The sequence below is a fragment of the Sus scrofa genome, chromosome 7 (assembly GCF_000003025.6).
Source record: "Sus scrofa isolate TJ Tabasco breed Duroc chromosome 7, Sscrofa11.1, whole genome shotgun sequence".
Classification (NCBI taxonomy): domain Eukaryota; kingdom Metazoa; phylum Chordata; class Mammalia; order Artiodactyla; family Suidae; genus Sus; species Sus scrofa.
The window spans coordinates 25,711,625-25,735,824 of NC_010449.5; the positions used below are offsets into that span (position 1 = coordinate 25,711,625).

Consider the following 24,200-nt stretch of genomic DNA (forward strand, 5'->3'; position numbering starts at 1 on the left):
AAGTTGATTCCCTTGCAATTTAAAAAAAAAATTAAAAAAATAAAAATAATAAAAAGGGTAGCTCGTAAATATGTATTATTTGGTCTGTTCAAAGTTACATCCCCTCTTCTTCTAGGAAACTATTCCCCCACCTCTCTAAACATGGGATTCTTGAGAGGGCCTAGAAATTGCAGCATTTCTGCCCATCCTCCCATCCCCTCCTGGGTATATTCTAGTGCACTGCCTCTAATAACTGGTCCAGAGATGAACATTTGACTCAAGGAAGGTCAGTAAAGATTTCTCTCCCCAGAGTTTTCTGGCTGGTGCTTGTGCAAAAGTGCTCACTTTCCTTATATAAGACCTTGCACCTTTGGGCATTAGTAGACATGAGAAAAATAAAGCCAACACACAGAGAAAAGAAGTGATGGGGGAAGGGAGACAGAGAAAGAGGGAGAAAAGAAGGAAGGCAGGAAGCAAAGGGAAGGAAAGGGGAAAGGAAGAAGAGAGAGAAGGAAAGGAAAAAGGAAAAAAATTAATGTTGGAGTCCTTGGTCTAGTTTTTCCTACGATCAGCTCCACCAAACTCTTTCCACAGTCCACTTAAGTGAACTCATAAATGTCCCCTCTTTTTTTCCCCTTACATAATTCAACCTAATCACTCTTACTAATACAGGATACAATTTAGTAAAATTAAGGGACAATATCTTCAGCAGACATCTTCAGAATAAATGTGGGCAAAGACATCTATTTTTTAATGTTTTGTAGTAACTGTCAATAAACGACAAGAGAATAACCTTAAAATGGGATTCAGGGAGCTATCATCTCTGCTGGAGTCTGTGCTAATGAGATCCAGGGATAAGTCTTTCTGGTGATTCCAGATCTGTCTTGCCTAAATTGATGTAAGGATAGAAGAATACTCAGATGAGAATGGACAGTATATTTCTTAAAATTTCCTCTTTTAGTATTCTCTCCATCTGCCTCTGACCAGGCTAGGCAGAAGCAAATTCACAATAAATGAAACTCCATGAAAGGGAGGCTAGAATTTGTCAAGGTCCAGCCAGAAAGCAGGCTACATGTAAGCAATCAAATATAGGGGATAGGTTATGCAGGAGATGAGAGAACTATAAAACTTTTTTTTTTTTTTTTTTTTTTTTTTGTGTGTGTGTGTGTGTGTGTGTCTTTTTAGGGCCACACCCACAGCATGTGGAGGTTCCCAGGCTAGGGGTTGAATCGGAGCTATAGTTGCCGGCCTACACCACAGCCACAGCAATGCCAGATCTGAGCCGAATCTGTGACCTACACCGCAGCTCATGGCAACACTGGTTTCTTAACCCACTGAGGCCAGGGATCGAACTTGTGGCCTCATGAATGCTAGTCAGATTCATTTCCACAGAGCCACGACGGGAACTCCAACTTTACATATATTTTTTCTATTTCTTGAGAACTGTAAAACTTAACATCACGAGTTCCCATTGTGGTTCCCATTAACCCCTACGGTGGATTAAGAACCCGATGTAGTCTCTGTTGGGATGTGAGTTCGATCCCTGGCCTCACTCAGTGGGTTAAGGATCCAGGATTGCTGAAGGCTGTGGCATAGGTCACAGACGTGGCTCAGATCCAGTGCTTCTGTGGCTGTGATGTGGCCTCAGCTGCAGTTCCAATTCAGCCTGTAGCTCAGGAACTTCCATATGCTGCAGGTATGGCTGTAAAAAGAAAAAACAAACAAACACACAAAACCCTGAACATCAGACAATGAGGCACCCCAGAGATGAACAGTGCCTGGATTCAAGCAGGGCAAGGCAGGTATTCAAGGTACAAAATTTAGGAGGCACTCATTTTCAGGCATTGACCTTGTACTGTCCAACCCCGAGAGGTGGTGCCTCCTTCATCTTGCTCCCTGGGTGCCTCACTGCTAAGGACACACTCCTGAGATTAAATCATCAGCAGGACCTGAACATTCCTAGGATGGACAGATAAAGGGAGAGGACAGTGTACTGGAGCTCAACGTCCAGAGTCACCAGGAGGGAACTGAAGCCATTGTCACCAGAGGCCCTTGGAGCTACAGAGGAAATACAGGCTCTGCTGGAGGTACCACGGGAAGCAGAGAGGGGGAACCATTCTGGCTTCTGCATCCATCAGAGCCTTCCATTGGCTGAACCCAGCAGAATTCCAGCAGATATGGGAGCTTGAGGATGCAGTCGTCAGGGATCAGTCCCCTATGATGAGAAGCAGAAAAGGGATGGACAAGCAAGACCGCCTGGAGCAACCAGCTTGATTATCCCAGAGCTGTATCCTTGGAGAGCAGAGGTTCAGATGGTACCTTTCTAATTCTGTTGTGAAAGTTGAGAAACAAAACTTACCCAGAGAGGCTATTTTCCCACATCAATCTGTTTTTCTTTCTTTTTTTTTCCTGATTAATATTTAGGGTATTTTCCTGCATATCCCAGAAGTGATTTCTTTTTTCTCTGAGCGTTATCTAGCTGGTAAGAGAAATAGCTCTTGAATTGGACTCAGATATCAGAAAAACTGATTCTATCTGCTTTGCCATTTTCATTTTTAACTAAGGGCGGCAATTGCATTTTAGGTGGTTAGAAGTATTCAAGTTAAAAAAAGATCCTAAAATATGTAACAGGTCATATGGAAGCTTTTGTAGGCCTATGGTATTTGGCAGCCTTGCCATAAATACCCAATGTGTGTGGGTTTGGCACCTTTTAGGAGAATCTTCAACAAGTGTTTTTCTTTGGAAATTGTGTTTTATATGACTTTTTCTTGGCTATTAGCACTGAGCATCACAGTTGCATGCCATCTGGAGGTTTCCTGTATGTGGCCTTCCCAAGAAGTCACTGCCTTGCTTAGAATTTGCCTGTCATGTGTTCCAGGGAATGAACCTACCGCAGTGATGTGTCGTCTCAACTACAATAGCAGAAGCCCTTAATTTTTATTTCATTCAGCTGTGTTTATAACTTTATGGCAGAATTAGATGTTATTGAACAAGCTGCATTCTACACGCATTTGTAGAAAGCCTTAGAATTGGATAAAACCCTAGGGCCTATCAAAGCCCGTCAGCTTCACTCATCATAGAAGAGATTCTTTCTGCAGTTTTTAGATTGTCTTTTAAGACTTTCAATGGCAGGGAGATCATCATTTTGAGAGCAACCCCATTTAAGTTTGGAGAGCAGTATATGACTAGAGAGTTATTTCTCATAATTGACCCAAATCTACTCCTGCCTATTTTTCCTCTGGAATCACACAGAATATGTGCATTTTCTTGATCACATAATGAGCTTGAACTATGTAACTACAACCATCATCTACCTCTGAATTTTACCCAAGATAAATACCTATAACTGCCTCAAACACTGATTCTATCATGTTTTCCAGATATGTTGGTTTGGTGCAAACTTCCTTCATCTCCTGTATATTTAACTGTGATTATACCTGCTTTTGTTTTCCTACCTTTTTTTTTTTTTTTGAATAACTGGCTTTAACTGGGTGAAAAGCCATTTTTGATTTCATGTGTACTCAGCTTTCTCTCTTCTTTCAAGTTGTACTCATTGCTTAGAAAATTTTATACCATGATTACCACAAATGTAAGATATTTTGTCCTGATGGCTCTAGCGTGAACAAAGCCCTTGGTCACTCATTTAGAAATCAAGCTGACCTTGAGCTATTTGAAGTGAACAATGAAATGCGAGTGGTCATACTCACACAGTGATACAACTGACATAATATTATAAAATCTTTTAAACTCTCTCCTTCATGTAAATATAGGACAATGGCCAGGTTAATGAATCCTTCCTTTTAAATGCTTCCAACTAAATATCTCCTAATACCTGGCTAAATACATTCATCAGCTTAGTGTTCATCAGCTTAGTCATTTCTCGTTGAAAACAGCATCTTGAGTTCTTCCTACACATCTTTTCCTCCTGTTCCTATGAGAAAGCTAAGTTGGAAGGGAACTGGAGCATCATCTTGCCATTGGTCAGGGGTCACCTTGTCAGAGGACGTTCTTAGCCTTCCTTTATCACCCGTGAGATGGGGGTCTCCAGCCTGTTCATCCTCTGTCCTTGCGATAAGACCCTAACCATGGTCTATGGCTGTTGGCCTATACCCTGCACCGTTCCATCCTGGTCATGATCCTAGTCCTTTATGATCACCAGTGCTCTTGCAGCCCTGCAGGAGTGCGTGCTTTCTGTGCCCAGCCATCAGTGCCCTATTGTTCTTTTTGTCTTTCAAGGTGCCTTGAGTCCCACTTGCCAGGTACCTCACTTAACCTTTGCTGCCCTGGCACCTCTCAGCTCTCTGGCAGATTTTGAGTCCTATAATCCACTTCCGGTCCACACCTTTGGAAGCAGAGCCCGTCCCTTCTATTCTAGGGCTTCTCTAAATCTATCGGGAACTTCTATCATGCATTACCCCCAATGACATCCCTGGTATTCAGCAGAGAGAAGGAGCCTTGGGCTCTTCTCTGGGAACCAAGTAGCATGTAGTCATATCTTTTAAATTTATTTTACGACATGCCCAATGGAGACCAATACTTTGAGTTATAAGAATATTGCATCATGAATTCGAGCCTTCTCAAACCATGAAATCATCCCTGATACAGATGAGTAGGTGGAAATGGGTACATAATGAAAGTTTAAAAAAAAGGAGTTAGGGGAGTTCCCTTTGTGGTTCAGCAGTTAACAAACCCAACTAGGATCCATGAGGATGTGGGTTTGATCCCTGGCTTCTCTTAGGGGGCTGAGGATCCAGCGTTGCTATGAACTATGGGGTAGACTGCAGACATGGCTCAGATCCCACATTGCTGTGGCTGTGGCATAGGCCAGGGGCTGTAGCTCCCCTAGCCTGGGAACTTCCATATGTCACAGGTGCAGCCCTAAAAAACCAAAAAAAAAAAAAAAAAAAAAAAAAAAAAAAGAGAAGAAAAGAATTGAAGTTAGTTTTGAACAATCAAGAAGGGTTAAAGAAACATTATTTATTGAGTATGGAGTTTTCTATATCTGGAATGATTTTCAAGAAAGCACCTCTGCCTCTTCCTAGAGTTGATGCTATATTCCCTTCCAGTTCATGGATCATCCTCCACTTAACTGCTAAGCGGGAAACTACAGGGCTTTTGTTAATGGCACCTCTTTCTTCCATTATTCTTCATTCATTTTAGACACTATCTAATTTCATAAATTTATCTCACATTTATTCCTTTAACAAAAATCACCCCCCCCCTTTGGCTTCATTTTAAATACTCATCACCATTGACTGGCTGCATTGTGTTAATTTTCTGACTAGCAGTTCTACTTAGATATTTCTCAACTTTCTGTCTACCTCAGTTATTGCCCCCTTGCTAACAAAATCTGAGTGGAGCAAAATGCTTATTCATTAACTTTAAGTCAGTCTTTACGTCATAGAGAATAGGGTTCGGCTCCTGTAAAAAGGCCCCCAGGACCCTCCATGAGTAGGAGCTATATGGCATCCACACCTAACATCCCTTCGATACAAGTCTCACTAAACTCTCAGTATATCCTCGACCTGGTCATCACATGTGTATTTTCTCAAGCTGTTCCCTTTCGCCATCCCCCACTTGTAAACATCCTTCCAGGCTCAATTCAGAGCTAAACTAATCATCAAACATTTCACCATACCCCACCCATCCTTGCTTCACTACTAAAGAGAGAAAGTGTTTCACTGATGTCTCTAAATAGCTTCCTTTATAATTCTCATAATAGCTCCCATGCTCTACTGTGTATCATAGGTCTTTGTATTTATGAATATCTTCTCTGCCAGGTCATTAACTTAGCGATGTGTTAGTTACTACTCTTTGTTTCCAAGCAACAGTGGCCAACTCAAGCTACCTTAAGCAAAAAAGAGACTTTATTAGGAGGATACAGGGGTGTGTCACAGAAACCTCCTAAAGGAGGTATGCAGACAGGCAAAGGGGAGAGATTTAGAAGCCTTTCTACATGATTCTGAATCTCTGCTCTCACCACTTAACTAGTATGTATCACTATGCATGATCATAATGAACATTCTATGGCTCAAGTTTCTCAGGTATAAAATGAGGCTGATAATAATAGTACTGGCATCCTAGGATTATAGCATGATTTAAAGCCCTTGGCACAGCTCTCATTAAATGTTATTTTAAAAACAAAGGTGGGAGGATAGGAAGTTTGATCCCAGGAAGGACCAGCAAGCCATCTGGAGTTCAGGCACCATTGCTCTGATTTGATGTTTCATTCCATCTCCTGCCATAGACTGAGTTTCTCTGCTCCTCATGGCTCATGGAAAACATTGCTTGTCCCGAGCTCATATGCTGTCCATCTCCCCACCTAGAAAAGTTCTGTCTCTGTCTCTGCTCCAAATGCTGGGGGAAGAGCCTGTGATGGACTCAATGTAGGTCCCAGCAGCTGCTCCAAGATTAATAAAAGAGTCCTTGAGCAAACAAGCAGATTCCATAAACCCATCTTTATGAGAAGGCATGGCCAAGAGACGAAGGTTTAGGGAGCAAACAAGGCAGGGAGTGATCCACCGAAATGTCTCATTGATTTTGCTCCCTCAGAATGTCCTTCTGTGCCTGTAGTTTGATTGCATCAAGTTCAATTCCTGCTTGCAGTTGGGGCTTGCTACTGCAAACTTGGTTGTTCCATGGACATCATTTGTTCAATTATTCCTTAAAAAATATTTGTAGAGTAACTTGTTCTGCTCTATATATCATGCCCATCTACTGAGGATATAATGGAGTGAGATAGCGTGCACTTCCTGACCTCATGATGCTAATATTTATTTCTGGCTGCTTTGACTTAAAACAAAAAAAGTGTAACCTTCTTTTTATGACAAGCCCTCTCTGGTTTGTGAGTATTGATAACACTGTTAATTCTTGGCCTGCATCACTGGGCTTTCAATTCTGTTCTTCTCTTAACATTCGTTTTTGTGTTTTTTGAAGATTTAATTATATTGTCACAATTTAGGCAGGCTTTCCACCAGCATTCATTTTGGAACTGGAAATTACTCATCTCCTCCCAGTGCAACCCCAGAAGCACACAGGCATGAGTTCTAGACCCATCTCTACCACAGAAGACTTCTGTGCCTTTAGGGGACCCCTGAAGAGCTCTGGAGCTTTGTTCCTTCCCTTTAAACCAAGTCAATTAATAAGGGATGTTGACAAAATCATCCAGCTATAAAAATTTGTGATTATCTGGATTTTTATGAAAAAACGCATGATGGCTTCCACGTTTAGAGGCACACAATCTTTACTATTTACTCTGTGTTAGTTATCCATCCCTTATCTTTCTCTTCATTGTGGTACCCTTGTCTTCATCCATCTCTTTCTGTGCACGTGGTGAGGGTATTGTGAGGACAGGGTAAGGCTGGGTCAAAAAGAAACTAGAAGGAGATGATCAGCTCCTTCCAGAACTCCCAGCAGATGACCTCAGTCACTGTCTTTCTAAGAAGGGCTGGACCACCAATTTTGCTCCAAAGCTTCACTTTTCCTCTCACAGTCTCTGTAGCTCTGTCTGTCCTCTCCTTTTGCCCCACCTCACAGCACAGTTCTCCCCACTAATTTCTTGGCTCAGCTCCATGTTTTTTCTCTAATCTCAAATTCACCCCCACCTCCATAGGTTTCTTGTTGTTGATTTTCTCCTCCAATGTGGCATCATTCTTTACCCCCATTCAGTGAGCCCCGTCCTTTATGGCTTCCAACTCCCATATCTCTCCATTCACAGCCCCCCTACTCTGACTCCTACCCAACTTTCTCCCTCATTGATCACACACACCTCCTGTCTCTCCCTCTCTATCCTCTTCACATACTTGTTAAAGCCCAGATTTACTGAGTGTCATGTACCATGCTATGGGATAAGCGCTTTCCATGGAAGATCACATTCAATACTAACAAGCTCGTGAGTCAGGGCTATTTAACTTCATTTTACAGTTGACGGAACTGAGAGGTAAAGTAACATCATCCAGACAACACAGTTAAGAAGTGGCAGAGCAGGTTCAAGCAGAAGTCTGTCTCCTAAAACTGATCTTGTCAGCAGGAGGCTATAGGTTCTCCATTTATTTTTACATTTACTGCTACCTCACCCCTGTCCTACCTCTACTGAAATGACCCATTTCAAAATTTGCCAATGGCATAAATCCAGTACATTTCCCCGGGTCTCATTTTCCCTAACTGTCTGTGGTGTTCATCTGCATGGTGTAAGTATTTTGGGAAACTTTTTCCACCTGGTCTTCTGACATTGAACTTCCCCGTGAACGAATTCATCTACCTTCTCCTAATTCCAAAAGGTGAGTGATCCCTCAATACCAGGATTTGAATCTCTGCTCTTCTTATTTAGACAGATTTCTTCAGAGAACTCAGAAATGGAATAAATCAAGATGAAATTTTTTAAAATTTTTAATTGCTTTAAGAGATAACTGAGTGCCTAAAGCCAAAAAAAATTAGCAATATATTGTGAGTTTATATATGAAAAAGTAGAAGGTAGGGAAACATTAACACAAAGGGTGGGTAGAAGGAATTGAGAATATAGTGATGTAGGGTCCATCTCTACATGTGGCACAGATACTTGAAGGTAGGCTGTAAAATAATATTAATTTCATTTTATTAATTTATACTGTAAACCGTAGGGTAAATACTGAACAACTTAAAGAGGAGGTAGAAATATTAAGAAAGAGATAAAATGAAATCATAAAAAATGCTCAGTTGATAAAAGAAAAGAGAAAAAGAAGAAAAACAAAACGTAGAACAAGCAGAACAAATGAAAAATAGCTAACAAAATGGCAGATCTTCATCCAACCATATCAGTTGGTATCTTAGTTCCAACTGGCTATGCTGATAGGGCAGTACTCTCCCGTCTCCCAACATAAATAAAGGCTCAAACACAGGGATGTTTGTTCCTCACTCATTGAATAGTCCACTGCACATATTCCTGTCAGCAGGTATCTCTCCTCCAGCTGTTCACTCAGGGACCCAGGCTCCTTCTATTTTGTGGCTCACCATTCCCTCAGGCCTTATTGTCATATGCATTTGACTATCGAAAAGGAAGAAGACACAGAGTTTCCGGGAAGACTTGTTCTGGAAATGGCCTGTGTCACTTTGTTCACGTGCCATTGCTAACCCGCCGTCTCACAGCCTCATCTGCACAGAAGGGCAGTTTGGTCACATCCCTCTAGCTGAGTCCTGGAAGAGGAGGAACCAATTTGTTGGTGAAGGGCCAGCACTGTCTGCTACAGAGGCACAGTTAAATGGAAAGGTTAGAAAATTTCAAACTTTATTATCCATAAAAGTCACCTTGGAGTTTGGAACAATGCACATACATGGGCTTTACAAGAAAAAAAATTTGGATTTGTGGGTAGAGCACAGAAAGCTGCATCTTGAATGAAGTGGTTTTAACTCAGGTGATTCTGATGCTCCTCGGGCCTCGTTCTAAGAAACGCTGCATGAGGCGGGAGGGTCCACTGTGGACACTGGAGGGGGAGAGGCTGACCTCTGAGATGTCCTCTGGAAGAATGGTCGCCCGTATGTTCTGGGATCAGCAGCCTCAGCATAATCTGGGAGTTGTCCGAAAGGCAGAGGCCCGGGCTCCACCTTGGACCTATCAAGTGAAATCATCTGCTCAGTTGGGTTTGAGGAGAAAGGGTCTAATTGTTATATGCTGAGAGATTAGAGCACATGGAGGGTAGCCGAAGGAGTGCAGATGGGAGCCAGCCCTCTCCACTCAAGAACAGACAGGAAGAGATGATTCTGAGAGGAATGGTCTGTAGGATTTGGATTGAATCCAAGAAGCGAGAAAATAGAGCCAGAGGTGGGCCCGTGAACTTCTGGGGTGCTGTCCAGGCAGAAGGCAGTGATTGGGAAAGAAGTGTGCACATTCAGGAATATGGCTCATTTGTCCTCTATGAGAACTCCTAATTACCAGCGGTATATATTTTCAATAGGTCATTTTTAACAACCTAGAAATACAAAGGAGTTATATCAAATATAGTTACTATCCCACTCTTTTATCTTCCATTTTCTTATGATCATTTTTCCATACCATTATATTTTCTTCAAAAAATTTTAGTTGTCTCATATTCGTCCATCTTCCATAACTTATTTTTTTTTTGTCTTTTTGTGTTTTTAGGGCTGCACCTGCAGCATGTGGCGGTCCCCAGGCTGGGGGTCTAATCGGAACTGTAGCCGCCGGCCTATGCCAGGGCCACAGCAATGCCAGGTCTGAGCTGCGATCTACACCACAGCTCACGGCAACGCTGGATCCTTCACCCACTGAGCGAGGCCAGGGATCAAACCCTCAACCTCATGTTTCCTAGTCGGATTAGTTTCCACTGCACCATGGGAACTCCCTCCATCTTCCATAACTTATTAACTATTTCCCTAGTGTTGGACATTTTGCTTGTGGACTTTTTTTCCATTGTTACAAATAATGATACAAAGAATAGCCATCCTTGGATGTAAACCTATATTAACATTTCTGGCTATTTTTCTTGGGCTAGCTCCCTAGAATTACAATTGATGGGTCCACAGTCATTTACTTTCTCAAGTGTCTTGAAAATGTTAAGTTGTGTAGGGACTTTTCAGAAGATTGAAGAAAGTCTGATGAGAAAATGAGGTATTTGGGTTAGTCGGTGCTCTTCCTAATTCATGCCCCTCCCCCCAGACTGGTTATAAGGATTAAATGACACCAGGGTATAAAGTGTTTAGTGATGCACCTGGCATTTAATAAGCATATAGTCAGCGCTTACTATATGTTAACTATTAATATTAAAACAGTAGCACCCAGGTGCTACACTTGTCACACGCTGCCTCATACGAAGGAAGCAGGGACCGCCACTTGCCTTCTCGAAGCCACGGTTTCTTCATCAGCAAATGAGCATGAATTACTGCCCACTCCACCTCGATTTTATGGCGCTTTCTGTGACACATGTGGCACACGCTATTTGTAATAAAATAGGCATTCAATCTGCGGTCACTAACAGTATTTATGATTTTCTCGGTCTGCTGAAATTGAAAATTTCCTCATTGTTGGAATCTCCTTGTTCTCTGTACACAACCACCTTCCCACCTCAGTTTGAAATATCCTCAATGAAGGTGTGAATCTAATCTGTCTCATTATGTGTGGCGAGACAAAGAGGGGGTGAAGCACGTAGGAAACCTTTCAAAGACAAGAGAGGGTCTGTGAAAGCATTAGCGATCAGTCATGTTAGCTTAGTCACCCTCTGCAGCAAGGCATACACCCACACGTGTCATGATTCACACACCGGTTTTGGTGTACATTTCAGTGTACGTTTCAGTGTAATCAAACCCTGGGCTTGGTTCGTGTGTGCCAGCAGTTCATTAACTGTGGTTTACAAAGCCTGGTATGTTCCCCACACACATGAATGGCAAGTCGTTGGTACCATGTCAATATGCAGTAACTCTTTAGGTGCTATTTAAGAAGCAGCTCAGGGTGATCTGGGCTCCCTGGAAAGGGAGATGTGACCCATGAGTGACACTGGTCTTGCTGCTGGGGAGAAGTTGTACCTCCCGTAAGGATAATTCCAATCCTGGATAATTACAATATAGGAGGGAACATTAGCAATGAGGAACAAGGTGAGGAGAAAAATACTAGGAAAATGAGTGTATTTTAAAATATTTTATCCTACATGAATATTTGTCTTTTTTCCCCATGAGGAACTTACATCCCCCAATGAGTAATTTCACGCTCAGGATTGATGGGTTATTTTAAATTAAATCTAACATTATTACAGATTTTTAAAGAAAAATTTAGTCTGAGAGGTTAAAAAAAATGTAGATATCTTTTCAGCAAATAACATTACCAAAAATTGTATGTGTTCCTTGAGACGTTGGACCTAAAGTTTTAGATTTCATGAAATATTTGGAAATCAGACACATGTAGAAGATTATACATTTTGGAAAATGATTTCTTTGCTTCATCATATTTCTCAGTTTTGTTTGGAGAATACATTCTTACACTACCAAGACAATATCGAGCTGATAACTGAAAGCCACAGCTAATTTGCCTTTTTTCTCAGCCTCAAGTCCAAGTTCACATCTGGGAAGCCCACATAACTGCACTCACCAGGTTTGTCATAGCCTGGATCACTACATTAATAGCTTTTATCATGAGCTTGGGGGAAAGTGGGAGCCAAGGACATCTCCATCCTTTGAGTCCTTAGTTTGTTTCATTTTTAGGGAGAATTTGTTCCCTGAGCTCTAGAAAGAATTATTTCTTATTTAGTAACAGTGAACTACTTCTCAGTGACAGACAAAATAGAGAGTGATTTTCATTTCTCACACTGATCTCCATGAGCTGCAGGGCTTTGTATGTATTCCAAATTCCTGGCACATAGAACGTGGTTAATAAACATGTTCAAGTCAAAGGGAGGATAATAAAAAAATATACTGATTATAATGAACCGCAGTTTACGTGTTATACACCATTAGTAAAAGTTTCCTTATTTTAAAAGTAAGAAAATATTTATTTGACTAGCATAAACCTATTTATTTACGTTATTTGCCATTTTCTGGGCTGGAACCCAGTGGCATTTAAAGGCTTGACTTAACCTTGGTGGATTTTGGTGTTACATCGCCACCTTGTGGTTACTAGGCTGAAGATGTTTGTCTCACAACAAACCCAAATGCTTTGTTTTTTCAATACAGGGGGCAGAAAACCATTTATTTTTACTCGTGTGCTCACACTCGCATACACAGACACACACCAGGAACCTGAGAATCTGAAAGCAGTGTTTTATTGCTTGGAGACAAAGAAATATGTAAGAGAAAGTATCTAAGAATAATCTTTTAACGTAGACCATCTCTTGTATGATAAAATAAGCTATGTGACCCATCTGCTATGATTGAATACATAGGAATATTATAGTAAATGTAATGTATTTGCTATAATACCATGATTTCAATAATAAAGTGCAAATATGTTTCCTCTATTTACCATAAAGAACAGATGAATAGAAGAAATCATGTTTTCCTTCCTGCTCTTCTAAGAACGTGTTTACGTTATATAATGTACCACTTTTAAGGAAACATAAAGAAAACATACATAGTGAAATCACATTTTCTTAGATGACTGTGACTAGGAATTTCCAAAGTGACTTGTTTAGAAATAAAATCATCTAACTTAGTGTATGAGTAACACAGTCCATCGAGAAGATCTTTTTTCCTGAGGAACAGAATTGCACATTTAATAGAGGACGGAATTTAGAGAATATTATGTAGAAAGTTTTGTTTTTAAAGTCCTGTGATTCTTTTTTAAAGAGACACTTTAAAAGGAACATGTATCTTAATATTCTCTTTCACAGGTAAGGTGTATATTCATAAACTTGCTTTAAATATGCTTATTTAAATTTTCATCTACATATTGCTCTTAGAATTGATGTAGTTAATTTGTGACTGGCACTGACAGAAAGAGAGTCTGTTCCAGAGCTTATGTGTTGGTAGGCAAGAGGGAAGGGCCATTTTCTAGGTCGTGAACCCAGATCCTCTCTGAGATTAGCCTTGCAGTCTTACCCCCCAGAAAGATCAGTTAGTTGCAAAATAATATTGTTAATCAAGAAATACTGTCTTGCATGTATGTATTCTCATTCTCGTTTTTTAACTGTCATTCTATTACAGGCTGCTGTTTGCAGAAACCTTGCTTTTTCTCTTTCAAATTACATATGCTAATTCCATTTGTTGCAGGGCCATTGGAAAACAAGCAATTAAAATAAAAGAAATTACCTCTAATCACACCACCCAGTGATCACTGCTATTAGCATTTTAGTATTTCATCAAATTCTTTTTTTTTTTTTTTTGAAAATGAGATTATGACTCCAAATGCTGTTATATTATCCTGTAACCTGTGTCTTTCCCTTAGCGATGCATTTGCATGGCATTTGTCATTCCATTTTACAGTTACACCTTGATTAATTTAAATTAGTCACCACTGCCAACATTTGGATTGTTTTCAAATCTTTATTTTATTTTATTTTATTTTATTTTGTTTTTTTTTTTTTTTTTTGTCTTCTTTCTTTTTAGGGCTGCACCCAAGGCACATGGAAGTTCCCAGACTAGGTATCCAATCAGAGCTATAGCTGCCGGCCTACTCCACAGCCACAGCCACGCCAGATCCGAGCCACATCTGCAACCTACACCACAGCTCATGGCAACGCCGGATCCTTAACCCACTGAGCGAGGCCAGGGATCAAACCTGCATCCTCATGGATACCAGTCGGGTTCGTTAACCACTGAGCCCTAATGGGAACTCCCAAATCTTTATTCTTATAAAACATGCTGGGATGGATTTATATATGAAAGGGGGTTTGTTTCATGTGGGACACACATACACTGACTCATATATTTATTTGTTTCTATTTCTTAACTAATTATTTCTTTAGGATTTGTGAGATATTCCTAGGAAGAACTTTTTTGATAGGAAATCCTGGAATGATGGATATTGGCCACTAAGACGAATCACTACCTAATTGCGCAACAGAAAGAAAGAAAAACCCTGCAATGTATTTTCCTAGCAGTTTAAGTCTTCTGTTTACCTCCAGTTCCAACACTGCCTTTTTGTCATGGGTGTTTGTTGAAGTCTGATGCACACACAGAAAATCACACAAATGATACTCTCTCGTGGTGGGCTGAAGCTGTCCTTTGTCTATCATGCTGGCCCTGCCTTCACTACCTCAAACTCTTTTGGGTCTTCTCTCAAAAACTGGTTTCCTTGAAAAGCTCATCAGTCTTGGTTACCTCCTTGCTGCCCCGGGGCACGGAGCTTTTCTCAAATTAAAGCTGCCTCATATCCACAGGTCATGAAGGGTGAGATGGATGAGAACCTTGCCTTAGGGTTCCTACACCTAATGGTACAGAAAATCACAGGGGTGGGGGGTGAGGGGTGGGAGGGTGCTGTAAAGAAATACCAATGCCTGACCCCATGCCAGGACAGAGATTCTGGGGAGAAGCAACTTGGGTGTCAGTTTTTAAAATTCTCAGGTGATTAGACTGGGTAGGGACTGAGAACCACTGAAACTTCTGTCTCCTTGAGTGACAGATTCAATTCTACTGAATTAACCTATAGGTGAAGATGCCTCTGCCTGTTTGGTGTGGTGGCAGACTCCCAGAGATGAGCCAGTGCCTTCACCGTTGTCTCTTCCAACCATGGGGCAGTTGCACAGATTTCACTCCTAGAGCACAGTTCCTTATACTTACTATTTGATGCACAGCAAAGGTAGATTGTCCTAAGCAGACCAGCACTTTCCATGGCCAGTATTAACACCCAAAGAGGACTGAGCTTTGAGAGAAGTCATGGTGATGGAGGAAGAGCCATGGACACCTTCCCATGTTGAGGAATATAATGAGGAAAAATGGAGGTGCAGAAGCACAACAAAATACATCTGTAAACATGCTTGAGGTCACAAAGACATCCGTGGCTTCTGGACGGTGGTTCTGCCCTAGGGAGCCTTGATCAACATCCTAACACTTGCAAAGGAAAGTCTAGAAGAGGTATTTAAAAAGTGCAGCTCCCTTGACAAATCAAAGGACCCAGGAGCCAACTGAGAGCTCCCAATGGCCAAATGGCAAACCACGGGGGCGACAGGACATCTAAAGGAATATTGTATTATAACCCAAAGTACTAAGTAAATTCCCATGTGTCTGTACGGACGTAAATGTTTGACTAAATAAATAAATAGGGGAGAAGAGACACATGTCTCATATGGGTGTCATATGGGTGATTTCTGAATAATTTAGGTAGCTATTCTCTACTCCTTAAGTGTGAGCTGCACAGATGACTTTTTCCAAAACGTGCAATATGGAAAGGGGGGCATGGGGACTTTCTAGTGCAGAAACCTCAAGGTTAACACCATGCATCATAAACCATGCAGTACAGTATACCCTTAACATGATGTGTTAAGAATGGCATTTCATCTCTGTTGCCCTCCTCACGAAACTTCAGGACGCCAGTCTAACCATGACAGAAACATCAGGCAAACCCAAACTGAAAGACATTGTACAAAACACAGGACTAGAACCACTCAACATTTGTCAGGGTCCACGAGGACAAAGGCAGTCTGAGAAGCTGTCACAGCCCACAGCGTCCTAAGGAGACACGACGACTCCTTATGTAAAGGGGTACCTGGGTGAGTTCTGACAACAGAGGAAGGACATTAGGTTCCAAACCATGGAAATCTGAATCATGCGTGCACTTTAGTTAATAATAATGTACTCAGCCTGGTTGGTTGGTTGTGACACATGCACCATAACGATGAAAGACGTGAACAAGAGGGGAACTGTGAGCGTCATGTATGGGAATGCTCTGTACCTTCTTCACAAACTTCCTGAAAAATCTAAAACCATTCTAAAGTCAAAAGTGTATCCAAAAAGAACAGGATGATTCCCCAGACCAGCAGTGAGAGCCGTGGGATCTTGTGAAAGACTGGAATTCTCAGGGCCCAGCCCAGACCTCTGGAGTCAGAAGCTGATCTAGCAGATTGGCTAAGACCTCTGCTCTCCAGTACCTCCCGTTTTAGATGCTGTCATGTTACCTTTTCCTCTGTATCCTGGAGTGAAGCTCAGAGGAGGCATCTTGGTGGCCTCCGAGTATCCAATCATCACTTTCCACAAAGGGGTGCTAAGTTTGCCTCTCTTTTCAAGTCTTTCAAATCTGATCCCCGGGGTCCTTTTCAGACCCCCTTGTGCTTGTATCTTTCACAAGCCCACACAGATCTCCACTTCAGCTGTCCCTGAACCGGTAACGGGAACCAACGTGCTTGTTTCCAGAGTTTACAGATCACAGCAGAGTGTGAATTCTCTGGAGACAGACATGACCATGGGCAAATCGTGTGATCGCTCTGTACTGAAGTTTCTTCATCTGTGATTTAGGGATGATGAAGAGTATCTACCACCTGTGTTTTTAGGGGGATTGGGAGTCGTATCCTGAGGTGTTAATAATAATATCCAACCCTTAGTGGGAACCCTGTAAATGTGAGCTTGCGCTGTTGTTCGTGATGGATGTCCTGCCTCTTAAATGCCTCTTCACTTCCCCCAAAGCAGCAGGGTTTTGAGTGCAAAATAATGGCTCAGGAAAGATGAAGTGGATGGAGTGGGTGAATGGAGCCCACACAATACAAGTTCAAACACAGGGACAGCCCTGCCCCACTGCTCATCTTCGAAGGCACTTTGATTTTGACTTGGGATGTTGGAGATATTTCGTGTTGGCTATATTAGGCTTTTAGAATAAAGCTCAAAATGAGGTTGGAAAATACAACCCAGGTGTGAATGAATCTTACCTCAAGCTTCCCCCGCTACCTTTGTTCTGCTATCAAAGAAAACTCCCTTTCCGTTTTGATCTAAGGTTATTCTAGTTCCCGGTGATAGGCTAAGCAGAGTTTCTGTTTAGCCTAAAAGGTGAGATCAGTCAGAAAAGAAATCAACACCTCGGGGACTGTTCTCGCCGCAGGTGGGTAAGTGCATGTTTGGATAATAGTTCCAATTTTCCTTATTTGCTCTTTGGAACTGGTTAAGTAGAAACTCAACAACTTATATGCCATAAAGAGACAAGCCTTGGGTGTTTTGGTTTGTTTTGCAGATGGGGATAAATGTGGTGGATTCTGCAGTATCCGGATTAGGGGGTTGCCCTTATGCAAAGGGCGCTTCTGGGAATGTAGCCACTGAGGATTTGGTCTACATGCTTAATGGCCTGGGGCTCAACACAGTAAGTTAACTTAGCATATTTTAATATTCATACATTCCTTGCAGACGCAAACTGGAATGCAGCTCAGATTTGGGAAGCAACTTTGAGGTCAAGTTTTACTACACTGTTGCTGTTTGCTAAAATGCACAGTGGGAAAATACAATAAAACTTCTTCAGGGGGGCTTTATAAAGTAACTTACTGCTATAGATCCATCACCAATAATGCTACCATTTCACATTTTTATGGTGCTTCATGACCTCCAAAGTACTATTTCATCTATTATCTGATTTGATTTCACACACACTTGGTGAGTTAGAGCCTGCTTTTGCTTTTATAATCGTTGTTTTTTGTCATTTTGTGTTCTTGCGTGAATGTTTTCCTTGGAGGAAACGGAGATCTTGATTTTCTCACAGTGACAACGAGGCTCCTGGAAGAGAGCCCAGGGCACTTTTAAAACGGCCAGTGGAGGAACAGAGCTTAAAAATTCTTAGTATGCAAGACACTGGACAGCAAGAATAGTCTTTTTACAAGTAGTACCTGAAAAAGCCATGGGCTCTGTAATAACACCCACCAAAATCATTACCTTCTTTTGCCACATGCTTGTGAAAATAACCTTCTAGTCTATAGGGCAGTTTTTTTTTTTTTTTTTTTTTTTTTAAGGGAAAAGTTATAAAAGATAAGATAGGTTTACAGATGGTTTGAAGTTTGGAGTTGAGAATGTTTTCTGAGATATGAAAGCATCACCTGGATTACCAAATGGCATTGGCCTCGCTTCTCCTCCCCTCCTCCCTCACTCTCCTTGGTGGTGCTCCTGCAGCAGAAAACTTGTCTGCAGCCACCATCTCTGCACCATTTGGTGGTTTCTCACCTCCACCCTCGCTCCTGCTCTCACCACCACTTGGAATGGCCCTAGTCCCCAGATTCTTTTTCCTCTGGGGAGTGAGGCACCATCATTCTCAAAAACGTATCTTCTAGCATTTTCCTGCTTCCGCGTTCCCAGCTGCCTTCCTCATAACCTACCAGGAGGTTGTATGACCTTCTTTCTGTCTAGCGCCCCCTGCAGCAGAGAGCTAGTATGACAGTTTATACACATTCAGTGCCTGTTGCCTAGAGAGGCTCAGTCATGTTCCTGGAAAGACCATAACACTTGGCACTAAGCCCTGGAAGCTATTCCCTCTCTTCTCTGGTTAGGAATAAATATTATTTCACTTACAAAGTAGTTTGATCATTTCCATAATTTCCATTAGAAATGTGTGGGCATGACAGTACCTAAAGGGAAGTATACGTCTTTCAAAAAATTTATTTTGTTGGAGTATAGTTGACATACACGATTGTGTTAATTTCTTCTCTACATGCTGTACAACAGTGATTCAGTTATATATTCTTTTTTGTATTGTTTGCCATTATGGTTTATTACAGGACATTGAATACAGTTCCCTGTGCTACACAGTAGGTCCCAGATGTGGCTCAGATCCAGGGTGGCTGTGGCATAGGCCTGCAGTTGCAGCTCCAGTTTGACTCCTAGCCTGGGAATGTCCATATGCTGCAGGTGCAGCCTTAAAAAGAAAAGAAAAAAAAAAAATCCTCCTCCATGCTGCCACGAAGATTTCATCTAAAACACAAAGGGGAGGATCTGCCGATGTGTGCCTTCTGCCGGAGCACATGTCAGCAGATTCCCATTTCCTGAAAAGCAAGGCGGTGTTCTGTCACCTAATGGGGCCTTTCATGCCTTTCCCAGTCACCTTCTCCCATGACTTTCCATATATCTCATGGTCGTTTTCAGATATCTGTACTCCTTTCTGCAGGCAGTGCCCCACCCTTCCTCCTTCTGCTCCAGGACGCCTACTCTTCATACAAACCCTGCAAGCTTCAGGTCAGGGTTCACCCCTCCTGGCACCGTGCCCTCACACACTCCTCTCCGTTTATGTCCACTTCCTTTTGCACAGTGGCTTGACAGCCCTGCACCTCTGTTCTCATGAACATCCGGGGGCATCACTCTCTCAGTGACGTTAGTTACCGTGCAGAGTTTTCTGTTTAGGGTCCATATTGCCTGCAGTGCCCTAAAGACAGAAACTATATTCTACATGAATGTCTTGAAACCCAGACCCTGTCATAGTCTATGAGATATATGTAAGCACCGGATTTAAGTGCTTGATGATTTAATATTTAAATACAACCTTATTACATGGAGATATCTATTAATTAAATAAAATAGTAGAGAACGGCCAAAACAAAATTCTTCTTTGGTATGGTACCAGCAACTCTCCCTGAGTAATTGTTATAATTACTGGGAGTTCCCGTTGTGGCTTAGTGGTTAATGAATCTGACTAGGAACCATGAGGTTGCAGGTTCGATCCCTAGCCTCACTCAGTTGGTTAAGGATCTGGTGTTGCCCTGAGCTGTGGTGTAGGTCGCAGATGCGGCTCGGACCTGGCATTGCTGTGGCTGTGTTGTAGGTGTGGCGTGTACAGCTCTGATTGGACCCCTAGCCTGGGAACCTCCATATGCTGCAGGTGCGGACCTAGAAAAAGACAAAAAGACAAAAAATAAAATAAAATAAAATAAAAATAAATGGAATTACTGGAGAGGAAAGAAGAACACTGGTGACTAAACTCTTCCTATGGTCTTTTGTTAGATATAATCCAGAAACGAAAGACCCATGTAGCTAATTATTTACAAAATTTACATGTCACTGAATTAAGTATGTTAAACCAAAATATGACTGGCAGGTACTCCTCACAAAACCCTTGCCATTTTGATTCTTAGAAGTCAACTAACAGAAAACAGTGCTCTAAAAGTTTCTAGAGAGAAGTAATTTGCTATATTAAAATGATGGATCTCTCTATGATCATGGGTATGAAAAGCCCCTATGAGTATTTATACGTGTCTATTTTAGGAAAATAACAAACTTATATATATAAATTTTAAACACTACTCCTTAATAGCAAGGAAGCCTGACTCTGTCCAGTTTTAAGTCCACGTGGTTTCTAGTCCATGTGGAAGGAGGACCTAGGAACTTACAAAAATGCTCCATGGAGGCAGATCTCTGATTAATCTGCCTGATGCTCATCTCCCCTGGTGACAGCGCAGGTGCGGGGTAGAGCCCTGGAAGGTGACTTTTGTCTCTATCAAGGCTGAGATGAGGAGCATGCCTTGAATCTGGTCTTCATACCCAACTGCCTATCTGTCATCCATGGATTTACCAAAGCCTTTCTTGATCCTATGTATGCTTTCAGGCAGTACAGCCCCTCAGGCAAACGTGCTCCAGATGTGTACCAAACACTGCTTCATTTTATTTGACTACCTCCTTCCCTTTCATACCAGTTATAGTGTTTTTGAATATGGTTAAAAATTATACATTCACCTTCCCTATATTTCTTATAGCTTTACCAGTATTTATCAGTATATTTTCATGTAGTAAGAGTTTTTTACCTTAAGTCCTTATCTATAAACTCCTCCAAACCATCATCACTTAAATTGCCCTTCACTGATATTTTGTAGAGTGTTTCTGGTTCCTTCATTGTCCTTCCTAGAGTTTAGTCATCAGCACAGATTTCACTGGGTTATTCAAGTATAGTTTTATACTAGGGTTCGATTCAAGATATGCTTAATAAAGCAGAACAATCTAAAATCTATGTAATTCCTGAAGACCAATGTCACCCCCATATCAATAAGGAACAACATTTGTACAGTAATGTTAAATGGTTAAGTAACTACTGATAAAATTAAAAGGAATCTGTTTTGTCTTCTTTCTCCCTAACCCCCCCACCCCACCCCTTTCCATCTGGCATCCCCCGCTTTGCCTCACCAGGGTGTGAATCTTTACAAAGTGATGGAAGCTGGCGACTTCATTTGCAAAGCGGTGAATAAAACTACAAACTCTAAAGTAGCACAAGCCTCCTTCCATGCTTGACTTAAATGCATTTGTGACTTAAGGCTGAGAAGATCCATTTCAGCTACAGATTCATCTGAAAATCATGACTGTCAACTTGTGCTGATACGGGAAGTAATAGACAAGAGTGGGGGAAAAATGGGGGTACTTTCACAAAGCGTATTATTGGCTAGATTACGAAGTCGTGGAGAAGAAATACCAGCCATCAAGTAAATTTCAAGCCGAGGCTAAATGAAAAATTTGTAGACGTGCTTTGAATGTGGAGAAAAGTCTACTCTATTGCTCTTACAGAAATAACTTTTTAATTTAGTAGATGTGAAAATTGACTTCAGATTTCCCTAAGTATCAAGTACTGTGTTAATACTTAATCAAGCTGGCTTAGCACAGCCTCCGTATTGTCAGTAGTTTATGAGCTCCTGCGTGGTGTGCAGAGTGTGTGGCCTTCATGTTATACGTTATGCCTCTGGATCTCGACTTTCCGTTTGCCAAGTCAGTTAAGTTATGGACCAAGCGCCAAATCTCCATCTGACCCTACATAATTTTTAGCAATAGAACTTTTATATTTCAAGTATGCTAACATCTGTTAACTATTTCAATGACTTTATCTTGTTCCAAGAGGCTGTGGTCAATGGCAAGATGCCACATCCTGGAAACATATGACCCCCCAGTCTGTCACATGCATCCAGTTTACCATACTTTCCCTTTCATCAGTTGTAGTAAAAAAAAAACAAAAAAACAAAAAAACAAAAAAAAACAAAAAAAACAGTGGGGTGTTGCTCAACAATTGAGAAATAAAAGGTACAACTTTCATCCCAATGTCTGAGTTACAGTGTTGAGAATAAATTGATGCATGTACCGTAATTCCCTTTTATAGTTTTCAGATCACTTCCAAATTATCCAAGAAATGTCACTGTTATCCTAATAATATTAAGGCAGTTATTAATTCATGGGAAAAAAATGTTTTCCATTGATTTAGGGTACTTTGATTAAATCACATCATTTTGGGGGGTTGACTTTTTATGATTTGTTTTTTTTTTTAATGTTGAAGTGGCTGAAATTCTGTCTTTTTAAATAGTATTGCCAGAAATAGCAAAAATTAATATGTCAAAGATGAGGAGAGGAGCAGGAGGGCTGTGTTAAGAAAAAACATTTTGGTAACCTATGCAAATCATATGGGATAGTATTATTATAGGCGGGTCAGTTCTGTTATTTATGTAGACTTCTCCAACAATACTGGCTGATTTTATCTTTGAATAAATTCAAATAGAACTTGAAATATGAAAGTGAGCACTGTGGACTTCCTTGTAAATATTCATCAAAACCACTGAAATAAAAAGAAATTAAGAAAATAAGAGAAGTACTTATTGCAACTAAGTTAACTTTGAAGATGTACAATCAAAGAAAAGGACCTCAAGGGAAACATATTGGAAACTGACAAAACCAAACTAAGTTCCCATGGAAGAGGCTAACTCACGTTGTAATGGGTGACAGAGCAGGAGCTTGTCATCAGAACGGAGGGGTTCTTTGCATCTGGGTTAGTGCCGGGAGGAGGCAGTGCAAAGAGCAAATGAAATTGCAGCTCTTTCTGGATCTGTTACATCGTCTCTTTTCAGGAAGGCCGTGATTCTGCAGGCAGCGGCAACTATGGGTCACCTGCCCTAGTGAACACCATACAATACCATCATACAATACCACCATACAATACCATCCTCTGAAGAGACTGACTTTTCTTCTGTCTTACTGCAACTGTGAAGTTCTTAGTTTTGAGATGTTTGGGAAAGCATCTGTTCATGCAGACGGCTTATAGAAACAGCTAGGGGCAAAACGTTGCTGTTTAGAAATAAAAACCGTGGACTCTCCAAAAGGCAGTGCAAGTGGTGAAGCCCAGGTACAGCCTCGCACGTACTTAGAAGCACACACGCATCAGTGGACTAATTCATATCCCAGAATACCTCACCGTTCCTAGGTACACTCTCTACAGAGAAGTTTGTGCTTTAGATATTTGTTATCCTTCCCTGACTCTAACCATCTACACCTCTTTCCTAACTTAAAGTTTCTTTTCTGGTTTGGTGGGGAAAAAAATCACATAATCAAATAAAGCTGCCTGAAGTCTATGGGTAGAATCCCCATCCAACGCTATGTTTCAACTAACCAGGCAACCTTGGGACCATTGTAGGACGTACCCAAACAACCCACCCGTGCATAGACCCCTGCTGTTAGCCCTGGGGAAAGCCTTAGGAATGGCAAAACGATCGTGACCTTTATTGAAACACATATCCAAATCATCTTTTATGACATCTGCTCTACTCTGAAGACTAGAAATTTTCTAAATTCTGGATTCATGAAATTCACAAAGTAAATCAAGGGAAACCGCCTATGACTTGCTGCAAAAATTCAGAACGCCCTTTTGTGCTGTTTAGTCTGACCATGATAACATTTAATAAATACCATGTTAGCTGTACTTTTATGGCTCTTCATTTCTATATATGTGCATTGTGTGTCTCCAGAATGATGAACTCCAGACATAAGAGTTAGTTAGCATCAAATAAATAAGCCACAAATGATCCCATCACAGCAGTAAAGGAGAGATAAAATAAGACCTAGGAACCATCCACAAAGCTGTATTAAATAGGCAAGTGAAGAATTGCTGT

The 24,200-nt window shown here is 41.2% G+C and overlaps 1 protein-coding gene across 3 annotated transcripts in view; it reads left to right on the top strand.

Annotated features, from left to right (window-relative positions):
• The window catches only part of HMGCLL1 (3-hydroxymethyl-3-methylglutaryl-CoA lyase like 1), a 187,518-nt gene that overhangs the window by 114,904 nt on the left and 48,414 nt on the right, over positions 1 to 24,200 (top strand). For 2 of the 3 annotated variants that reach the window (XR_002345636.1, XM_021098511.1), the window contains exon 8: positions 17,552 to 17,677. Coding sequence is in view for 2 of the 3 variants with exons in the window: in XM_021098511.1 (XP_020954170.1) it covers positions 17,552 to 17,677 (126 nt within the window). In the remaining variant the exon portion in view is untranslated. Of the gene's footprint in view, positions 1 to 17,551; positions 17,678 to 21,468; positions 24,011 to 24,200 lie in introns of those variants that run through there. The other variant, XM_003356605.4, reaches the window with a different exon arrangement.